The 24,103-nt window shown below is 37.5% G+C and overlaps 2 protein-coding genes across 8 annotated transcripts in view; one reads left to right on the forward strand and one right to left on the reverse strand.

The window, feature by feature from the left end:
• LOC113461296 overlaps window positions 1–7,857 on the reverse strand; it is a 43,487-nt gene extending 35,630 nt beyond the window's left edge. For 5 of the 7 annotated variants that reach the window (XR_005511492.1, XR_005511495.1, XR_005511494.1 and 2 more), the window contains exon 1: window positions 4,946–7,857. The gene's annotated coding sequence lies outside the window, so the exon portion shown is untranslated. Of the gene's footprint in view, window positions 1–1,586; window positions 2,540–4,945 lie in introns of all 7 variants that reach the window. The other 2 variants (XR_005511493.1, XR_005511496.1) reach the window with 2 other exon arrangements.
• A 96-nt stretch (window positions 7,858–7,953) lies between these two features.
• Window positions 7,954–10,369, forward strand: LOC120110478. The gene is made up of 2 exons (XM_039125565.1): window positions 7,954–10,096; window positions 10,175–10,369. Exon 1 carries the CDS (start codon window positions 8,164–8,166, stop codon window positions 9,898–9,900), a length of 1,737 nt encoding a protein of 578 aa, XP_038981493.1. The 5' UTR covers window positions 7,954–8,163; the 3' UTR covers window positions 9,901–10,096; window positions 10,175–10,369.
• The last annotated feature ends 13,734 nt before the right edge of the window (window positions 10,370–24,103 follow it).

The following is a 24,103-nucleotide window of genomic DNA, read 5'->3' on the forward strand; positions in this document are numbered from 1 at the left end:
TATTTTGTAATCATCAAAAAGGGGGAGATTGAGGATGATAGTGTTATTTTGATGATTAACAAACAATTATTTAGAGTATGTTATAAGTTAAATCGATACTACATTCTTAAGTCTGTTACTCTCAGTATATTTGTTTAAATTGATATAGATACATTTCATTGTTCATTTGAATGAATCTAACCTTGAGATGCAGCAAAGTGTGGATTGAGTCGACCCAAAGGATGATTGGGTCGACCCCGGCACATCAAGAAAATATTTGGCACACTTCTGCAAAAATGGCAAAGATGAACAGTGAGTTGGGTCGACCCAAGGAAAGCATGAGTCGACCCAAGGATCAAGATCCTCAAAACAAGACAGAAAAATGGTTCTCTGGATTTACTGAGAGGGTCGACCCAAGAAGTAGTTGAGTCGACCCAAGCTTGAGTCGACCCAAACCCTGAGAGGGTCGACCCAAAGGCAAGACAGAAAAGAAGACAGAAAAGGTTCTCTGGAAACCCTGTTAGGGTCGACCCAAGAAGAAGTTGAGTCGACCCAAGTGAACTTTGAGTCGACCCAAAGAAAGGTTGGGTCGACCCAAGTGAAGGAAGGCTGAATTATAAAGTTTCTGTGTTTCTGAGAGGGTCGACCCAAGGAATGTTTGAGTCGACCCAAGTGAAAGTTGGGTCGACCCAAGGACAGGTTGAGCCGACCCAAGCACGGGCAGAAGCATAACGGCTAGTTGTGCAGAAGTGCTTTTTGGACTCCCAACGGCTATAAACGGCTAGTTTCTTCAATCCAACGGTCAGGAAGGACTATTTGGAGGTTGGAGAAGTATTTAAGAGGGAGTATTCATCAGAGGAAGTAAGCTTTGGAAAATACATCAAGTGCATTCAAGAGAGAACCCTAGCAAGGCAAGCTTCATCCAAGAGCTTCATTCAAGAATCAAAAGAAAGTGGTTGAGCAGATTCAAAGAGTCATCAAGAGCTCCATCCACCCTTGAAGAGTGAAGCATCCTTGACAAAGAAGAGAGAAGTCACATCAAGCGATAAATATTCTCTAAACTCTTCTTTGTAGATTATATTGTTATATTTGCTCATCTAGGAGTTTAAATCTTCTTCCTTTGTTTATTAAACTACTTGTAAAGGTTGGTTGGTTAGCCCGCAAAACTAACGGAATAGGTTGATTGGTGAACCCGGAAAACCAATTGTAAAGGTTCGTTGGTGAGCCCGTAAAACCAACATAGGTTGTTGGTAAGCCCGTAAAACCAACATAGGTTGTTGGTAAGCCCGTCAAACCAACGTAGGTTGTTGGTGAACCCGTAAAACCAACATAGGTTTTTGGTGAACCCGAAAAACCAAAGTGTAAAGGTTTTTGGATTGTGAGCCCGGAAAACAATCCAACTGTAATCCGCGGGATTATAGTGAATTCCCAAGGGGTCGCTTGGGGAGTGAACGTAGGTGCTAAGGAGAGCACCGAACCACTATACTTCTTGTTGTTTGTATTGTGATTTGTTTAAGTTCACTAACTCATCATTTAACACAAGTAAGATAGTTAAAATTAAAAGAAACCAATTCACCCCCCCCTCTTGGCTTGTCACCTTGGGCAACATTGCTCACATGTTTGGGGCCAAGATATGTTAATTGTGGAGCACCATCAATTATTCCCTAGACATTTGCCTCCACATCTACCTCTCTGCAACAGATATCCAACAAACTTAAACCAAAGAATAAGATATCCAACACACAGTCAGGGTTCCGTGCAGAGGATGCTGAATGCATCCACTAACAAATCGATCGTGATAGTAATGTAGTATATGCAACATCCTGTATAATATAATCACCATATCTGTTATTTGTCCTAATAACATGTCGACAGCTTAGTTGTCCTCAAAAGGTGCACGAAAACTGTTATATAAATGAATAATGCATTATTGGCTTAATGATGCAGTTGTAATGCTCAAATCAGAATATTTTCCAATGTTTGTTCTTGAAAAGAAAAACCTTATATATCATGATTATTTCATCTAAAGATAGGAAAAACACACGTGTAAAAACAGACAAATAAATAGATAAGCACCAAGGCAAAAATGATAGTTAGAGGAGCCTGTTCGGTATTCTTATTGTTTCGTGTTTTTGTTTCTCAACCAAGTAGCAATATACCATATGGAGATTAATGTTGAAGATAGCATTTGCACAAATTTCTACACTTCCTTGGTTTTATTTCACTCTTTTTAGAAACAATAAATTGTTGCTACCAAAAGCTCAAAAGATTTTGCAAACAATTTGGGAGAAAAAGGGGGTCTCATCATACATTTTGTGCAACCTAATTCATTTTTTTCTTGGGTTTTTTAAAACAAAAATAATACCAGTCGAGCCCCAAATTCATAATAGAAAACACTTGCACTTGCTCCTTGTAGTGCAGTCTCTTATGTATCAGTTACAGGTTAGAGTTGTCTGTACCTACTTCAAATGTTGGGTCAAGCTTGCACTAGAGATTCTCCAGCTAAATTCTATCTAAGAGTGAATAATAGCTCATCACAGCTAACATATCCCATAAGCACCTGAATTTTTTTAAAAGAATACAATAAGCTGAAGTAATTATGCAACATATTGAAATAATTGCAGGTACTAACATCTTTTTTGTCAATCTTCATGAGAGAAGTGACTTCTTACACATAGTTATTTTTCCTATCAGATAAAAAACATACTGACTACTACATCTTTTAATATTTTATATTGATCACCACTTTTGGATTCTCTTGACAGGAAATCCAGTTAAGGGCAACCAAAGGCACACAATCTAAAGCAAAATATTTGTTTAGAAGTTTGCTTACTGGCACCATCTCAACAAATGACCCTCCTATTTATTTAAAACAGAAAGTCTTAGCATGCCTTCTCAAGTTATTGCTATATTTAAGATCTTTTGTCGCAGGATGACCCTCCTTGACCATCATTGGCAAGCCCTCTGATGTAATAATGCAGGATAGACTAGTGTACTTCCATATAGGAAGCATCCTAGACCCCAAGGATCGGATTTTCATGAAATATCAAAATTGGTACTTACGAAAAAATCTCTCTCTTTATCAGCTTTCCTGCGAGTGTTAGAAAGATCCCAATGCATCTTTAGTAGCTTCATTTTGATAAAATTTTATTCCAATGCACCAACTATATATGGATTACAACATAATGAAAATTCTATTTTGAAAAGATAGACGAGTATCAAACTTTTTACTGAGATAATAAATTTTATAAAAAAAATTACAGCAACATCTCTTTATTTTTTTGTGAAAAATGCTTACACTCGAAAACTTTTAATTTTTTCAATTAGAGCCTAAAATTTAATTTTTAGTTGAAATATGGCCCAGCCATCTTCATTGGTGCGTCATAATGAGATCTAGTTACAGTTAAAAATTAAATTTTGAGATCTAATTGGAAAAATTAAAAGTTTTGGGATGTAAGCACTTTTTGTGAAAAGTTGAAAAGATATCGTTATAATTTTCTCATTTTATAATGGTGTCATTGATGCATAGCGAGGCAAATTGTGAAACATATTGATTAAGGGGGAAGCAATTGATTTTTCTTTTTTCTTTTTCTTTCCTTTTTGAAGTACCTAAGTTCGGTTAGATCTGTGTGAAGTTCCAAATTATCTTATGAGCCTATCTTTGGATCCATGTCCATCTATGGATCAATGAGTCCAGATAAATCCAAAACCTGAAGATCTCAGAGCCGACATCTTTACTTGGAATAACTACTGAAAGAAATCAGGTCTGGTCGAAAAAATGAACTCATTAGTCATATCACTACTGTAGGCAAGCTTATCGGATCTGACGGGCCCTAGATTTTGCCGGCCAAAATAGCCCTTCGAGGAAATTCCGAGCAAGCCATGAACAATGTTATACGTATATGCCATGATGCCATAAACTCGTATGCAGAATGACCCTCCTTGACCATCATTGGCAAGCCCTCCTCTGTAATAACACAGGATAGACTAGTGTACTATATAGAAAGCATCCTAGACCCCAAGGATCGGATTTTCATGAAATATCAAACTTAGTACTCACAAAAAAATCTATCTCTTTATCAGCTTTCCTGCGAGTGTTAGAAAGATCCCAATGCATCTCTAGTAGCTTCATTTTGATAAAATTTTATTCCAATGCACCAACTATATATGGATTACAACATAAACGAAAAATAAATGAATTGTCTCACCCTATGCAATTAATGGCCGGTATATGGAGTCTAATTCTAAAGCTCTGACTGCCAAAATAAGAAGTCCCTTCTAATTGTAGATTGACACCATATTTCCAAAACCTTCATCTATCATTGAATTCCTCTTGTTCAATCCATCAACTTATAATATTTGAGACCAAAGTACGTTGTACCGGCTCGAACCGAGTAGTACGGAGCATACCGTACCAGTTCGGTACTGGTACCCGGTACGGATGGTGTACAGACACTTAGTATGCTAAAAATATCCCATACCGTTTCGATACTATGCTAGTGTGGCACCAGTACGGAGTCCGGTACCGAGACGACGAACCTTGTTTGAGACCTTAGTTTGGGGGGGCACTAGAGGTAAGAGCATGGGGTAGCCCTCTAATTACATATTGAACAATAATTCTAGAAGCATCAGCTTTTAAAAGATGCAGTTAGTTACTGATGAAGTTAGAATTCCATACACATGGAGTGGTAAAGGAGGTGGCTTATTAGCAAGGTCGGGCCAGCCAGTTTCCCTCTCTCAAAATATAAAACAAGCCTGGAATGGACCTGTATGTGGTTTACAATGCAAATGGGTAAGCTTATAGTAGCATTCCCCTCCCTAATATTCTATATAACCTCAAACATGATACTTTCTCTTCTTACCTTTTCCATAATAAGAAACATATTCTGGAAAGAGGGATGAAAATGTATTTAATTTGCCATGATTATATCTACTCAAAAGACATTAGAAGACTTGGGAGAAATACCTTGTTATCTCCCTTGGCAATCCCTTCCACTGCAATGCCACTTAAAGGCGGGAGCTTTCTTCTCAAAAACCTTATGAAGTGCCAAATTTGAAGGTCATTATTAAATGAAATACCTGAATAGACTCAAGTAGAGAATTGAAGCGGGTATATACAAAAAAAAATTGGTGTTGGAATTATAAATGCCACTTAAACTAGGCCATGACGGGGTTTACTTGCAGTAATGTTGAGAACGTAGTGGCACATTACCATCTATAATTTGGACCCAACCAACTCCAGTGAATTTGTTGCCCACCCCACCCCTGCAAAAATCACTTACTTGAACATATTTCAATTGAACAGAAATGATGTGGTTAGAAACAAATTATATAAGCATGTGATAAATCATAAATGCATGCAGTGGTGGACCTCAATATATGAAGAAAATTATATACTAAAAAGAGATGCTACTCATATACTAAATATATGAGTAGTGAGCTGCTACTTGGATCAGTGTTTATTACCAAAGGACCTTGCGCATAACTTGGAAGAAGAACAATTGCAATTAGGAAAATGGAAAAATGCTAGTAGATCAAAGATTACAGTACCTGAGAGTCGCCCATCAAGGCTGATATATGGCTAACAGTACATGAGTATAACATACAGGTGAAACTTCTCGCCTATTTTTGATGTACAAACCAACCATATAACTACTTTCTACTTCTCACCGTTACTGAAAGCCTAAAATACTAGCTAGATGCAAGCACTAGCTAGATGCAAGCAAAAGGCATCACTTTACCAAACATTGTTATATCTAGTAAGAGATACATTTGAAGACTAGGAGCGGGAAAACATTACCTCCTTTCATCCTTTCGCAGTCCCCCTTAATACATCATCCCTGAAAGACTAGATCTATATTGAGCAATATTGCATGTACATTGATATATAGCATTCTTCTGCATGAAACCACTTGATGTGACATATTGAAGTTCATCAGTAAGAGGGATATCAAAATAGAACGCATTCATGCCTTGGCAGAAGATAGAACCTAGAACTTGTGCAAGTCCTCATCTCAAGTAGATGAGACTTCAAGGAGGATTGTGAAGAATTGAAGCAAGTCTGTAGTGCCAGGTATTTAAAGTGCCGGTTTAAACTAGGGCATGTCAGGTTTATTTACAGTATGTCAGTATCATATGCCAACACTGTAGTTGCATATGCGCTCCTATAATTTGGCCGAAGTGGGTCTCACTGAGTTTGTTGGCCATTTAACCCCCTGCAAAGCATACTTCTTTAAGAATATTTCAAATGGCAAGAAATCGCATGGTTGGAAACAAATTTAAAGACAATGTAACAGACGCTGATTGTAGTTCTTATTACTTCGGAAAAATTGTATACTGTGCAAGGACGATATAATATTCAGTGTGGGAACCAGCTTGAATTAGCCAAGCACCTATTTAACTTGACCAAGTAATAGAATTATAGATGTTGAGAAAGTCATTATAGTCATTTACCAGCATTAGAGGTGCCAACTTAGGTATTAGATATCATGGGTTATATTATTCCGGACTTTGGTCTGGTATTGGGCTGGGCTTAGTCCCCGGATGGCTATATTTAATGATGTTGCTTTTTGTAAGGTGCTCTCTGGCTCTCCTCCACCACCTGCCTGGCCCAGCGGGCTGAGGCACAGAAGAAGGCCTAATGCTGTACCTTGTGGCCAAAATCATAAAGGCATATTGATTTTGCAGAACAGCATACCATGTCATGTCCAAAGATAATAAAGCTATTAAACCTTAAAAGGAAGAATTCTTAAACAAGCTCCAAGTTAATGATTTCTAATCCAGCTGCTTAATCGATTCACCAACAATTTATGCTTAATTACTATCACTAAGTACAAAAAAAAGGGTACATATTGAAATGCCAAAAGCACAGCAGATTGTGTTTTAAAATTATTATTCATTAAATATAAATTCATTAAAGTGCTTCATCATCTTTGGAGAACGATTTCAAAAATACATTTTATGAAATATGTTACCATCAGGAAGTGAGTAGTAGTTATGTAAATGAGTTCTATGTGCAAGTTGCTCCAAAATGCTTGAAAGTGGATGAAGCACAGGCTATATAAGTTTGTGCATCCACTTACATGCAGCCAACATAACCCCAGCCTCACTATACAGTTATGGTGTAACCAATCAGAGGTAGATTTGCATTTACACTGTATAAACAATATTTATTTGCATTATCAAGCATAAGTCTCTCCTCATGAAATTCTAAATTTGAGGCATCAGTCATGATATTCTAAAGGTTAGAAGAGTTATAAATTATAACTCCATGAAACTCTGAACCAGGGTCTGCTGAACCGACCTGTACCGGTCGGTTCAGCCCGAACCGGACCGGTACCGACTGGCACCGGTCCGGTTCCGAGGTATAAAACGGTTCCGACCCATATTGGGTCGGAACCGTTCGGTTTGATGGTTAAACCGGTGCGAACCGAGCCGGTTCGCACCGGTATATACTCGAACCGGTGCGAACCGCTTGGTTCGCACCGGTATGAGATTGAACCGGTGCGAACCGAGCCGGTTCGCACCGGTTCGGGTCGGGTCGAGTATTTTTGGTGGGCCAGAGGCCTCTGGCTGGCCAGAGGCACTTTCAAAGTGCCACACTGGGGCACTTTCAAAAGTGCCGCTTTGTGCGGCACTTCAATCGAAAGTGCCGCTTTGTGCGGCACTTCAATCGAAAGTGCCGCGCTGTGGCTCACAGTGGCACTTTTTCAAGTGCCACAGTGCCTCAAGCCCTCAACGGTTGGCTATAAAAGCCGACCGAATGCTGAAGCGAAATCCATCAGCTTAGGTGAAGTATTTTGCAGAGAGAAAGGAGGAGGAAAAGAAGAGAAAGGCAAAGACAGGCATGAAAAAAAATTAGAAAGGTCGGAGAGCGTCATTTTTCTTAAAAATCCAGCAAAAACTAAATAAGGTAAAATTTCTTTTCCCTACATTGTTTTTTTAATATTTCATTTAAATTGCTTAAAAAAATAAGTCAAAAATTGCCAAAAAATAGGAAATGATTCAATGATTCCATTTCGTCTTGAATTTTTTATATGTTGTCGATATATGGACGATGTTAATGGTGACATTAACTTTTGTTTTTACAGAATTTATATAATTTAAAATTTAATTAAAAAATTTAAACATTAATTTTTAATTGCAAAAAAATAGAAATTGAAGAAATTTAATGTGGTCGTAGGAATGGAGCCGTCAAGGAGAGGGCAACCCCAAGAGCATAATATTGGCTGGGAGCATGGGAAGATGCTCGGTGAACAGCACCAGTTTCAGTGCAATTATTGTCACAAGTGCTTCAAAGGAGGAGTAACCAGATTAAAGCAGCACTTAGCCGGTAATTCTCGTGAGATATCTGCATGCTCGGAGTGCCCACCGAGCACCCGTCAGCTGATGAGGAAAAACCTCGCTGAGATCAAAGCAGCCAAGGAGAAAGCTGCCAAGCAGAAAGCGGAGGTGGAACGCCAAGCTGCAGAAGCACCTTCCTATCACTTGATGGAGTCACAGGAGGTCGAGGGTCCAGATGAGGAGGCACAGATCCAGGCTGCCATGCGGGCGAGTCTAGATGATCGGTGGCAGCAGGAGGAGGTGGCGAGGCATCGGGCTCGATTTGGGCCCTCGTTTTTCGAGTCGGGCGCCAGTTCTGGTGGAAGCAGACAAGATCCAGAGTTACAAAGGACAACCTCAGTCAGGGAGGGCGATGGCAGAGGACGTAGCCGGATTGCATCTATCCTGGGTGGTTTTGGTGGCCGAAAGAAGTCTTCCGGAGGGATTCCACCAGGTGCGTCAATCCATGATGTAGATCCGCATGCCTTCCCCAGGAGAGATTCGAAGCAGCAAAGGATAGACACAATATGGAAGAAGGAGAAGAAAAAGGATATGTGGCGAGCTATTGGATCCTGGTTCCACTTCAGCCACATTCCAGCGAATGCTGCAGACAATACATACTACAAGTCTGCCATTTCTGCCATACAGTCTGCCGGTCCCGGTGTCGATCCTCCAGGCCCGAGGGACATCTACGGTGAGCTTCTTGACAACAATAAGGAGGAGCTAGAGAATTGGATTGGCTCATATAAGAGCAAGTGGCCCACATATGGGCTCACTCTGATGCGTGATGGTTGGACCGGTCCGACAAAGCGGGCCATCATCAACTTTCTGACATACTGTGATACGAAGACCTTCTTCCACAAGTCAGTTGATGCTTCAGATAAGGCGCACAACGCCTCATACATCCTCAGACTTATGGAGGAGGTGATTGATCAGATTGGAGAGGAGAATATCGTGCAGGTCGTCACTGATAACGGGCCGCAATATAAGTTGGCCGGGCAGGTCTTGATGGAGCGGCGACCACAAATTTTCTGGACCCCATGTGCTGCACATTACATCGACCTCATCCTGATGGACATTGGAAAGATCCGTAGGGTGCAACATACTGTGGAGATAGCCCAACGCATCATCAGGTATATTTATAGCCATACTTGGGTTCTTTCATTAATGAGAAAGTATGTAGGGGAAGAAATTCTTAGACCAGGAGTCACACGGTTTGCTACGAATTACATTGCACTTGATAGCCTTATCGAGAAGAAAGAAGCCCTACGTCAGATGTTTGTCAGTCCCGAGTGGCAGGAAAGTAGATATGCCCAGGCCGGCACTGAAGGAAGCAGAATGGAAGACTTGGTAAACAGGCAGTCATTCTGGCAGCGGGCCAATGCGATAGTCAAGGCTATCAAACCATTATATCAAGTGCTGCGGGCCGTGGATAGCGAGAGGTACCCCCAGATGGGCTTTTTGTATCACATGATGGAGAAGGCAAAGGCTCAGATCATGAAGGCAGATGTAGCCCATGCCCAGGAGTACATCGACATCATTAAGCAGCGGTGGGGAGCCCAAATGGATAGGAAATTGCATCTAGCAGGTAAGCGATAATATTGATAATTATACTGATTGATATATTTGTATAATTATACTAAGATGGTGTCATCTATGTGCAGCATACTATCTGAATCCCCGGTTTCAGTACGAGAGTGGAATTGGTATGGATGATGAACTTCTTCATGCTCTGCGTAATGTTATTTATAAGATGGAGCCTGATCCAGAAGTCGCCGCGTCATGTATAGAAGAGGTAACTATGATTTAGTAACATATGTAAATATATCGGATCTTATATTATTGACATACTACAACAAACTTCTTTCCACAGACCAAATTATTTAGAGAGGGCAGCCATAGCTTTGGACAGCGACCAGCTGTCGTGAGCAAGACAACTATGAATCCGGGTACAATACAAATTTGCAAGACACCTCTGCATCTGAATTATCTTCAACTATGAGGCCATCATATATATAAAATGTAATTATCTTCCATATTTTTGCAGCTGAATGGTGGATTCATTTTGGCGGATCCGCAAAAAATCTTAAGCGGATAGCTATCCGGATCCTCTCCCAAACGGTCTCCTCGAGTGGCTGTGTGCGCAACTGGTCCACCTTCGGCCTCATCCACAGCAAACAGAGGAACCGTTTGACACAAAAGCGCCTCAACGACCTAGTTTATGTGCACTACAATCTGCGGTTGAGGCTAAAATGCATTCAGGAGGAAGTGGAGCTCAAATATGCAGATCCCATCTATAGGACTTTTACAGATAATGATGATAATCCTATGCTCGACTGGCTTGCGGCCCAGCAGCACGAGCCCGAGCTTGATGAGCCAGGATCGCCTCGACGACTAGCTAGCATCATAGCCACTGAGGCTATGGTCGATCCACAGCAATGGGCTGAGCGCAACATTCCACGCACTCCTACAGCTGATATGACGTGGCTAGAGGGGAGCCAGTCACCGCATGACTGGTACGATGCTCCCGTTCAGAGAGATGATCCTCTCATGCGAGGACGAGGACGCTCTAGTACCCAGTCGACTCGATCAGGAGGGCGTCAATCCCAGCAAAGAAGAAAAGGAAAGTAAAGGGCCCCAATGGAGAGTGTCGAAGAGGAGACTTGGACCAGCAGCGATGAAGGTTCTGGTGGTGATGGATTTACTAGCCATGGAGAAAATGGAGGACAGTATAGTACTACTTATGAGACACAGCCGGATGAAGGTTTTCGATACACCGGTGAGTCTCAGTTTACGCATGTTACACAAGATACGGACCACGGTAGGCCGTCTGATATAGGCCGGTCGGATACCATTGCATATCGAAGAAGAGCTCCTCGAGGTCGTTCAAGAGGCCAGGATGCTGCTGCAGATGACCTCCCATGTGGAGTCGGATCCATTGATGTATCAAGTTTCGAGTCTTCCTATTATCCGCGGCCTCAGCCAGCCTATGGATATGGTGCATCGGAGTCATCTTCCGGTGGCTACTATCCTGCGCAGCTCGGAGGGCCTTACGGGTCGAATTTTGGTGCCGGCATATTCGGATGGGCCCCTTATCAAGACATCTCTCAGAGCCAGAGCTTCAGCGAGAGATCCGAGAGTTCTTATGACCCGACGCGCATTCCTCGAGGATTGAGCATACAAGACTACAATGCCGCTTGGTTAGAGGGATGGGTTGATCTGCCTCCATATTATGCTGATGATCCAGATATTGACGAGAAGCATCGCCACTCAACCCGATTTTAGATATCCGAGAGTGCTTTAAATGTATGTAATTGATTGTATCTTAATTTGAAAATATTTTATGTTCTTCATCTCATTATTTGAATCATTTGGAAGTAATAAGTTGCATCATCTAGTTTTAACCTTAAACCTAAACATAAAAACATCAAAAAAAATCCAAAAGTGAAAGAACTCCAAAAAAAAAATGACGATGGGGTCGAAACCAGGCCGAATGTGCCTTATCGGTACGGTACCGGTTCGGCTCGGTTCGGCACCGGTACCGTACCGTTACCGGAGCCGACCGGTACGTCGGTACCATCGGTACCGCGAACCTTGCTCTGAACTAAAATAGTTGAGTCACTCTTAAATTAAAAAATTTTAACCTCATTTAACTTTAGACTCAGAATATTGAACTTTTATAGAATTTCAAATTTGTGAAACTCTGAAATAAAAGAACATCAACATGACAATCTTAAGTTGAAAAGTTCTCATTTTGTAAAATTTTAAAATTTATCATGTTATCGATAAACTTCAGCTTTATGAAAATTGGACTGGAAAAGAGAGTAACTATGATACTTCAAAAATAATAATATTAAAAGGAACTTTAATTTTATAGCATCAAAAAATGATGCTTTTCAGTTTTGAGCAACTTAAAACTAAAGACCAACAATTATGATATTCATGAATCTAAAAAGCCTCTCAACTTATATAATCAAAAATGCATCATGTTATTTTGAAAAAATGGTAAATCTTCAGCTTTATGAAAGTTGAATGGGAAAGAGGATCTAACTACAATACCCTTAATATAATAATATTTTTAAGAAATTTCAATTTGAGATTACTCTCATGATGCTTATAAAATACTAATATTTCAGCTTTGATAATCTTTTAACTCTTGAATATAAATTATGAAACTCACGAATCTAATAAGCTTATTTTAGAAAACCATGAGCTAACTCAATTAGCCTTGAAAGTTGCCAGACTATAAGAAACCTCAATATAACGTAGTAAGTTTCAATCTTTAAGAAACTTTAATCTAAAGGTATTGATCATGATGATAGCATCGAACATGATACTCCTGCATAAGAAGTTTCAGCACATGAAACTCATTTTAAGAATCAGTCACGGGATTATTCAATCAATAAAATTTAAACTAAGACGCTCTTGGATTAAAATTTCAGCTTATGATGTCATGTGAAACGGAAAAAAAGAAACAGTAAACATGATATTCCTTTAATTGATGGAACTTCAACTTTATACAATTCTAACAAATGACTGTTGATTATGATATTAAGTTAAAACAATCTAATATATCAAACCAACTATTGAGAAAATAAATGCATCACTTTGTCATACCACCCGCTATCACTATCTCACAATCACAAACATGCTAAAAGGTAGTAGTTGTGTATATTAAGCATATGTATGCATAAGTGGGTGCCCATACAGGCGTGAAAAATAGGAGTGATACCCTAAGGAGGATAAAGATACTAAGGTTACACCCCCATAGAAGTTTCTCTCAGATACTCAAACTTTTACAAGACTTCAGTTTAGAAAAAGTGCCTTGACATGAAAGCGATACATGAAACATTGATAAAAACACCACTACCTCCTAAGAAATATTTAAGCAAATCATATTGACCAACTTGTGACATAGGGAGAATGTTTTAGAACATGTAAAGCCGCATATACAAAATATTGGTCGCTTAGAGACTATGGCATTTAAAGAAATTCCCTTTCAGAGGATGTTTAGAGTTCTTGGAAATAGGGTCAAAGTACTGCAAAATTCTTAGAATTCTCATCTTAAGAAACTAACGTCCGTGTTAATTTTCACAAGTAGCAGTCATTAGGAATCAAACATATGAAAAGCCACCAAACTGTTCAATGGTGCATCCCTATAAACGTCACCAACTTAACAAGCTGACATATTACCCAACCCTTTAAGATGCATGTGGTCCAAAGTCCAAATGTAGCTTAGCTAAGAATAATATAAAATATTATGAAAATATATCATAAAAAAATATGTGACTGGTCACTATTAAACAAGTATGCATACACACACATCATTTGATGAGAGAACATTTGGACAAAAGAACCTTATCTATTACCCAATGAGTTGCCAAGAAGTTGCTTTTCCAGACATACAACAAAGTAGCCTCTGTTAATTAATTAGAAGTCCAACTTAAAATACAACAAAGGAGCCACCATAAATACACCAAATCTTAGCAGCTATAGCACCTTTAGTCTTAAGGTTTAGATAGTTGGTCCCTTCGTACTAAGAAAAACAACTCTTAAGAACTATGAATAAGTCTTGCTTGACCAAAAACACACATAAACCAAAGAAAACCATTGACGTCCAAGAAGCAATCAGTACTTCGTTACTACTATGCAATATATAAAAGAATAGAATGGAAGGGCATCATAGCCAACTCTATTAGAAGGAAAACTACAAAGATGGCATATATTTTTATAACAAATGCCATATATGTATATTAGGAGCCTGATATTAGCACATATACATAGTGACAATATATTATCAAATATATAATTGAATTTTTCATAATAAATCTGTATCTGAACTTCAACTCTGATAATCTTTAAATATTTAAAGTGCAGATCAGAAGCTCCAGTCAAAGTGATACATACAGATGATAATTTTACGGGGTAAAATCACTCTCTATATCAAAGAATCTATGGATCTTCCAAAATTTCAAAACTAATTATGTATCTGAACTTAAATTAGGCATATCACTACTTATAAATCTGAAACTACCTTTAAAATCCCATGAGATTGTTGTATGCATTGAAATCAAGTCTTACATTAGAATCACGAAAACTGGATATAAACATGAATGTAGTTTCACAAGTATTACATGAAGTTAAACAACAACCTGCAAATCATGAGAGCTGATAAGCATTCCAGCTATGATAGGAGGTAAAAGGGGATAAGCACCATATAAAAGAAGCTTGGGTCAATGCAACAGATAGTGAATGAAAAGTTTGTAAGCAGAATGTACTCATTTACCACCTAGACTTAGTTAACAAAAATGATTCACCAATCAAACATAAAGCTGACATGGTATGGTTCATACTGTAGCATCTCAGAATTCGTCAGTAAGTATACTTTTTTCCTCACAAAGCTCATAGTGATTCTGAAATCAACGACATATGGCAACATTAGAACATTGCATGTATCGGAACCCATAGTCCAGTAATACAATCTCTTTGATCATGCATCTATATCGAAGATCATGAAGCAATAAACAATGTAACATCCAATAAAGTGAAAATGCAGGTGTTGAGGGGTAAAGTTATAAGATTTTATCAATATAAAATTGTAAAAGAATGCTTGATAAAAGAATCATCTTATCACAGACTCACTGAACTTAACTATTAGAACTCTTACAGCAAATTTCAACTTATCAGCAAGTAGCAACTGATGATCAAGCACTTAGTCATGATCCCATACATATGCGATAATTGATAATAAGAATTTGTAGATGCCGGTAATTTCCGATTAAAAAGGATAAGTTGAAATGAATGAACTTGTGATATGCCAACATGTCAACCATTCAAGCACAAAGATGGAAAACAGGCAGACAGAGAATGTGAGTTACAAACATTAAAAAAGTTCTTTTAGATCATTCGCATCATGAGTTTCATAGAAATTTCAAGAAAACCTAAAAGAAATCATCAAACAGATACTAGCTTTAATATGGCAACATCAATGACTGATAGGACTCAATTCCAAACTTATGGGTCAGAGTTAGGAAATCATATAAATTTCAAAAAAAAACAAAGAAATCATCAGAAAGATACTACCTGTAAGATGGAAACATCGATGACTTATAGGACTTAAGGTAACTGCAGGCATCTGTGTCAATGGCAGGAAATTGTATAAATTTCAAGAAAACATAAAAGAAGCCATCATAAAGATACTAGCTTCAAGAAAACGACAACAATGACCTATAGGACTCACGTAATTGCAAACATCCGTATCAAAGTCAGTAGAAATTTCAAGAAACTCCAATGGGAATCATCAGAAAGATATGCAACATCAATGGCTCATAGGACTCAAGTAATTGCAAGCATCTGTATCGATGTTAGGAGAACGTAGAGAACACAAAAGAAATCATCAGAAAGACACTGGATTTAAGATGACAACAACATTGACTTGTAGGACTGAATTAATAAAAAATATTTGGGTTCTTGAAATCATAGAAATTTCAAGAACCCAAAGAAATTATCAGAAAGAAAAATACGTTCTTTAAGATGAAGCATCCACGACTTATAGTACAATCCTAAGTATTTCGACATACCAAAACGTCAGTAGAAATTCCTTGACCTCAATTGTACGATCAAGAAACCATCAAACGAAAAAGTATCCAATTCAACGATCAAGAAGTCGTCAAACGAATAAGACCGGGGAAAAGAAAATAAAAGAAAGCCAACTGTAGCGCAAGAGGAACACAACGAAAGGGAATGAGACAAAGATAGAGACACGAGGAGAAGGCAAAGTAAATTAAATTTTAATGGATAATTACAGGTTCGTCCGGAAGAATAAACCAAAACCCGCTGAAATTCTTGGGAGAAAGAAACTTCTTGAAAGAAAAAAAAATCTAGAATGTAGAGTAAAACCCTAGATATCTTACCACATTGGGGGAAGAGGGACCGAGGGAGTACCAAAAGATGGAGACGAGAGGATGGGCTAGCCAAGAACGGAGCTCTCGCCACCGATCAAAGGCACCGGACAAGAGACGGCACCTTCGTCGTAATGCCGCCGAAAGACGCCGGAGAGGAGACGACGCTTTCGTCGATCAAAGACGCCGGAGAGGATAGACGCCGCCTTCGCCGCGGTAAGTCCGAGAAGGGAGAGTGTAGAGTCGGCGATCATGGGGATCACGGGCTGTATTTATAGGGAAGCTACGGCGGTTGGAGTTTTAAGGTGCGAAGCGGGTTTAATAAATTATCCGAAATGGACCAACTTGTGAGCGGGTCGGTTCGAGTCGCTGCATGAGCCGGTTCAATTTACAATATATAATATTCACCGATTCTCTTCATATTAAAAATCCATTAATATATATAAAAGTTAAAAACAACTTCTCTTTTAGGCCCTATTTGGCAAGCAGTGAAGCGGCGAACTTTTGAAAATAGGACTTTCTGAAATAGAATTTTTATAAAAAGTTATTTACTATTTGGTAACTATATTTCTAAAATATTGTGACATTTTAACATGTATTTGGCAAACAAACTGAGAAAGTACTTAGCAGTAGAACTTTTAGAAATAGAGCTATCTGAAGTAAAAATTTTATAAAAAGTTATTTGATGTTTGATAACTATATTTTTAAAGTGCTATTGCACTTTAACATGTGTTTGGTAAACAAACTGAGAAAGTACTTTTGGTATGACAAAATAACTATAAAAAATATTGAATAGTATTATACAACAGAGTATAATAAAATATAATATATATTAATACATAAATATATAATATAATATAATATTACTATAATGTAGTATAATATTATTATAATATAGTAATATAAAATTTTATATTATAGCATAATAATTTAATATAATATTAAATTATTTAACATAACATATCAATATAATATGATATAATGTAATATAATATTATAATTATAGTATAATATAATAATAAAGGTATAAAATATTATAATTATTAGCGTAAGTTAATTTTTCATAATATAATATAATATTAAATTATTTAATATAATATATTAATGTATTATGATATAATATAATATAATATTATATTTATAATATAATACAATAATAAAGGTATAAAATATTATAATTATTAGTGTAAATTAATTTTTCACCCTCCTGATGACCATTTATCTCTCTAATAAATTTTCTAATTAGATGATAAAATTGGTTAAAAAATTACTAAATTTTAAGATGAAAATCACACAGATGAGAAACTGTTTAGCATGTTCTATGTACATAGTTTAATAAGGCTTGGAATACACTTCATATAGCCTGGTACACAGTTAAGTCTTTCTGGCATATAGTTAAGTAAGTTTGGAACATGGTTAATATAGCCTAGCACATAGTTAAGTATTTCTCGCACACAGTTAAATTTTCTTCCCACACAGTTAAATAAGTTTGACATACGGTTAAATAAGGATTGAACACACTTAATCTAGCCTGGTACACACATAAGATATCTTGGCACATAGTTGATCAAGGCTTGCACACAGTTAATATCCTTCCTAAATAAATTTTATAAAAAAAATTACAGCAACATCTCTTTATTTTTTTTGTGAAAAATGCTTACACTCGGAAACATTTAATTTTTTCAATTAAAGCCTAAAATTTAATTTTTAGTTGAAATATGGCCCAACCATCTTCATTGGTGCATCATAATGAGATCTAATTACAGTTAAAAATTAAATTTTGAGATCTAATTGGAAAATATAAAAGCTTTGGGATGTAAGCACTTTTTGTGAAAAGTTGAAAAGATATGGTTATAATTTTCTCATTTTATAATGTGTCATTGATGCATAGCGAGGCAAATTGTGAAACATATTGATTAAGGGGGAAGTAATTGATTTTTCTTTTCTTTTTGAAGTTCCTAAATTCGGTTAGATCTGTGTAAGGTTTCAAATTATCTTATGAGCCTATCTTTGGATCTATGTCCATCATATGGATCAACGAGTTCAGATAAATCCAAAACCTGAGGATCTCAAAGCCTGACATCTTTACTTGGAATAACTACAAAAAAAAATTATGTCTGGTAAAAAAAATAAACTCATTAGTCATATCACTACTGTAGGCAAGCTTATCGGATCTGACGGCCCTAGATTTTGCCGGCCAAAATAACCCTTCAAGGAAATTCCGAGCAAGCCATGAATAACGTTATACGTATATACCATGATGCCATAAACGGGTATGCAGGATGGCTTGAGAGGATAAGGTATCAGGATAAGATAGGCCTGTTCCAATGAAATTAACGATGCTCAATTATTCCTCACATGTAAATTTCTTTATTGGGGGCAGTTTCTCCCTTATGAACCCTTAGGAAGGAAGAGCGGAAAGTGACGACTTTATTTTGATTTATACAACGGCGAATAGGCTTTGTCCAGGGGAGCTGAAAAGAAACTTGGGGACATCACATCAAACGTGCTAACTAAAGCTGCTGGCTTTTCTTCTTTACTCCATATGCTGATGCTCATAAGCATCTAGCTTTTCGTTTTTTTTTTTGTTCAACTAGGATGTTGCTAACTTTTAGATGCTCCCCCAGAAATTTCCATGCAGGAGCTGATTCAAACTATTATTGCTCAGGAGAGATATTGTTTTTTTTTTTTTTTGAGGGGGGGGGGGGGGGGGGGGGGTTGCACCGAATTTAGTCCTACATCAGCTAGTAGCGGAAAGGTTCTAGGGCAAAACCGTGAGGACATTCCTCCGTCAGTGCTGGATGCGCGGGCCGGAAAACGCCCAAAACGGACAATACTTCGGGAGGAACGCAGTCCTCTTTCTCTCCTAGCTTAATGTGGGCTAACTGTTGCCTGAGGCTCCGGCCAAAGCGTCCGTCCCCGCAACAGATTGGCACTAGAGGAAGGGTCGCGCCCCTTGCCGCAGGCTACCCCCTAGGACTGGAAGGTGCATTGAACCTTCCCGCTAGGGAGGCTATGTTGTGGGGGGTGCACCCGAATTTAGTCCTACATCAGTTAGTAGCGGAAAAATTTTGTGCCTTAATTGGGGGCAAAGTTCCTTTCCTCTTGAGGCGTCTTTTGAAGGGCAAAACCGTGAGGGTATCCTTCCGTCAGCGCTGGACGCGTGAGGCTCCAGCCAAAGCGTCCGTTCCCGCAACAAATATTATCAACAGATTTGGAACTTGGTGTAGGAGTTTAATATATCGGGTTACATGCCAAATTTTGGTTAATTGAGAGTGGCGGTAGATTTTGATTAAAAAAAATAACAAAAGTGCTCATAGACCAGTTTAAAAACTGCCACATGTAAAAGTAGCATTTCATAAATATTATTGACTCTATTGTAAATAGTAAAAAAAACATTGTCCAGAGGTATCCACCTTTGATTTGGCTTGGAATCAGTTGTTAATTAGTTTGTTTTAAAACCTAAACTACTGAACAATTCATCGCTTGGCCTATGAATGATTACGAAGCTTATCCCAAGATAGCAAATTCCAAAAATCGATGTGACATGTCGATCTGGATGGTCTATAGCTTAACCCATCTTAATTGATCGAGCTTAAATCTCCGTGAGTTAACCACGTCAAAAGTATTGAAAATAACAAATAGAAAATCAATATTCTAGTACTTTTATATTTTACTATCACACGTACTTATGGTAAAATTTTTGCCATCCTAAGTCCCGAATTTCCTCATTGTCATCGCCATCCTAAGTATTGTATTAAAAGAAATATTGATGTATCTCTTCTTTTCTAAAAGATAAATTATAAGGTTTAATCATTTTTGTGGTACCTATGTTACATATATAATATAAATATCATTATATTTTATAGTTATTTATCCTTTTTGATTTTTAAAATATTTATTTTTTATATTTGTTTATAACGTAATAGATCAGTAAATTGATTCATGATCAACAAAAACAGCTGACCAGTATCTTGGACTATAAATTGGTTCTTTTATCTTGATCAGATCTTGGAGAATTGGTGGAAACGGGTTGATTCCTTGATCGCTTCTTGAGGCACTAATAACCAACTACTTTCATATGATGTTTGAAGCATGATTTCAAACTCATGGCACAACCAATACACCAGCAAGGGAGCATTTGGTAACCCCAACAGGATCACCACGGTGATCTAAGATCTCCGGTGATTCGAATGCTAGGGTGATTTGATCTCCGGTGATCTAAGATCAATATGTTTGGTAAACCATAGTTCAGTGATTAAAAATCCTCGGATATCCATGAGTAACTTATTTGGTACGGTATGGGATCCAAGATCACTGACCACATAATACCATAAATACCCTTGATATATCTTAGATAGATTTTTTTATGTATTTTTAATTCTCATAAATTAAAAATATAAGTCAATATGTTAATTCTTATAATAACTCCATAATTTTGTCACATATTCTACTTTTAGTTGCCCTTATCATATATTTATTAATCATATAAAATATATTATAATAAAATATTAATATATTTATCAATATATTAATTATTAATATATCCTATAAAAATATATTTATTACTCCTATAAATTATTAATCTTATAAAAATATGTTATTTTTCATTATAGAATTAATATTTTTATTTATACTTATAACAGATTTTTTTAATACTAATAATTATTTTAATTAGAAAATAAGGTAAATAGAAGTAATATAGTAATATATTAAATATTTTCATTACATAAATATAAAAAATAATAATATATTTCTACTAGAATTTAAAATTATCCTTCAATAATAATGGGATAATAATATGATTAGTAATATATTATAATATAATATATATCATTAATATAATTTATAATATCAATATAATATATATATTGACATAATATATCGATGGTATATTGATATATCAATTTTTGCTAACTTGAGGGGTATTTTTGTCTTTAACTTTCAACCCAGGATCACCGTCCTGGGGTGATCTTAGATTTCCGACCTTAAGAACGGGTATCCCATCACCGAGTTAGGGATAATTTGAGGAGTGGAGGTGATTTAATATCACTGCCACGTAGGATTACCATGGTGCAATCAAACATGGTGATCTCATCACCTCTATCCACATTACCCTTGATCCTAGGACGATCACCCCATACCAAACGCCCCCCAAAGGTAAGCCCGGTAAATAACTGACTGCCATTTAATGATCAGTGCTGATTACTTAACTACTTTTGATCTAGTCCTCTACATAAAATTAATTTTGTTTTAAACGTAGGCTGAAAAATAAATATATAACGACCATCAAATTAAAAGTCAAAAATAAAGTACTTAATGATCAACAAGAAGTAAACATAAAATGGGTAACCACTTCATCCACAATTTTCAAAAATTTCGGCGATGCGGTGGCTTATTAAACAAGTCATCAATCCAATCTTTTTGTATTGTTAGCATCGGTTCACTGGTTAACTAAAAAGGAAAACTTAGATTAGACTCAACGAAGCCTATCATCCACTACAGTGTCACGGCCCGGCAGAGTAAACCAAACTCCATTTGCTAGAAATGCCAGGTAGGCGGAAATTGGGACAATGTGGATTTGATATAGCTCGGATCAAATATTGGCCGGATCAGAAACCTATGAATCTAATCCTGACTTATTTATTAAATGGATCAAAAATTTAGATCTAAATCTGGTCATTTTATTGAACAAGTAACTCAATTCGAGTTGCATAACCTTGTTAATTAATGAATTGCATCAGATTAACTGGGTTAAATCAATTAAGCAAATCTTAAACGAATTGTGCAAATTTTAAATGGATTCAGTAGATCTTAAACTGGTTCAATGGGTCAAATAATGGTACCGATCAAATTATTAGACAGATTAAAATGGTTTATCTTAAATGGATTAATCAGGTCATATTATAACTTAGTAAATTGATCAAAATGGATTAAGCGGGCCAAGCTTCAAACATGAGTAAGCAAATCTTAAACGAATTATGCAAACTTTAAATGGATTCAGCAGATCTTAAACTGGTTTAATGGGTCAAACTGTCACGCCTCCGCCTGCGCGGGGTATGTGAGGCACCCAGTGCCCACATGGGGACCACATGAGAGAGGAACACGGGGCTCCCCTGCCAGATATTGTCCAGTTCCGGAGCCCACATGCGCCGCTTAGACCTCTCTCCGATTTTGTTTTCCACCCAAAATGCATCTGCAGGATTTGGAGACACCCTCCTCATATGCCCAAGCTCTGAAACGAGTCTAGCCAATGTGGGATCTTTCATTCACCCACTCTCGGATGATACCAAATATCACGCCTCCGCCTGCGTGAGGCACCTAGTGCCTATGTGGGGGCCACATGAGGGGGGAACACGAGGCTCCCCTGCCAGATATTGTCCGATTCTGAAGTCCACACGCGCGCACATACACCGCTTAAACCTCTCTCCAGTTTTGTCTTCCATCCAAAACGTGTCTGCAGGATTTGGAGACACCCGCTTCATATGCCCAGGCTCTGAGACGAGTCTAGCTGATGTGTGATCTTTCATTCACACACCCTCGGACTAGAGCCATCATCGGCTCTGATACCAAATATCACGCCTCCGCTTGTGCGGGGCACGTGAGGCACTTAGTGCTCACATGGGGGCCACATGAAGGGGAAACACGGGGCTCCTCTACCAGATATTTTTCGGTTCCGGAGCCTGCATGCGCACGCACGCGCCGCTCATATCTTTTCCAATTTTGTTTTCCACCTAAAATACGTCTGCAGGATTTGGAGACATTCTTCTCATATGCCCAGGCTCTGAAACGAGTTTAGCCGAAGTAGGATCTTTCACAAATGATGGTACCGATCAAATTATTAAACATATCAAAATGGTTTAAGCATCTTAAATGGATTAATCATGTCATATTATGACCTAATCTAACTAGTAAATGGGTCAAAATGGATTAAGCGGGTCAAGCTTCAAACCTGAACCAACATATCTTAAACGAATTATGCAAACTTTAAATGGATTCAGCAGAGCTTAAACTGCTTCAATGGGTCAAACGATGATACCGATCAAATTATTAAACATCTCAAAATGGTTTAAGCATCTTAAATGGATTAATCAGGTCATATTATGATATAATCTAACTAGTAAATGGGTCAAAATGGATTAAGCTTCAAACCTGAATCCGACTCATCTAAGAAACGAGTTATGCCAGATTGCCGGGTTGATCCATTTATGATAGGGGATCCCTTCATGGGCCAATCAAATATGTTTAAAGCATGTTGATTATGGAACGTTTTAAAGCAGGAGCGATGGATCTTAGTGGGATTCGGAGGGCGGCGGGGGCGGCATCTGGCCTTTATTTTAAACTAGGATAATGTTATTTTTCAGACGCTTCCAATGAAAGTTACCTACCGGCATTAAAGTGGCTCTAAATTGATTATCAAAATCATCTCCCTTGCTTTTGTACAGCGGACTCCCGTGCTTTTTATTGTGCGCCAAGTGCCCACATACGCCAAATTGGATATAGATGCCCGAATAGATAATGGAGTCTGTTTGGAAAATTTCGACGCAAACATTTAAACCAAAATGCTTTTGGATCTTACTAGTTAAATGTCTCTTTATTTAAAAATTTAAACATTTTAATTTATTTTTAAAAAATTTTTAATTTTTTTATTCTTTTAGTGATGATTGATAATAATAATAATAATGATAATAATAATATAATAAAAAATATAATCATAATAATAACAACAACGATATCGACAAAATAAAATTTAAAAGCAGCATTCTATACAAACAGACTTCCCTTGATCCTAGAATTAGTTATTAACTAGGCAACTCAGGTTTTTGCTCGTTGAAATGAGTATAATAGGTACATAGCGTTCTTAAAGCTGGCAACAGAGAAAGTCGGGAAATTCAAATTCC

The sequence above is a fragment of the Phoenix dactylifera genome, chromosome 4 (assembly GCF_009389715.1).
Source record: "Phoenix dactylifera cultivar Barhee BC4 chromosome 4, palm_55x_up_171113_PBpolish2nd_filt_p, whole genome shotgun sequence".
Taxonomy (NCBI): domain Eukaryota; kingdom Viridiplantae; phylum Streptophyta; class Magnoliopsida; order Arecales; family Arecaceae; genus Phoenix; species Phoenix dactylifera.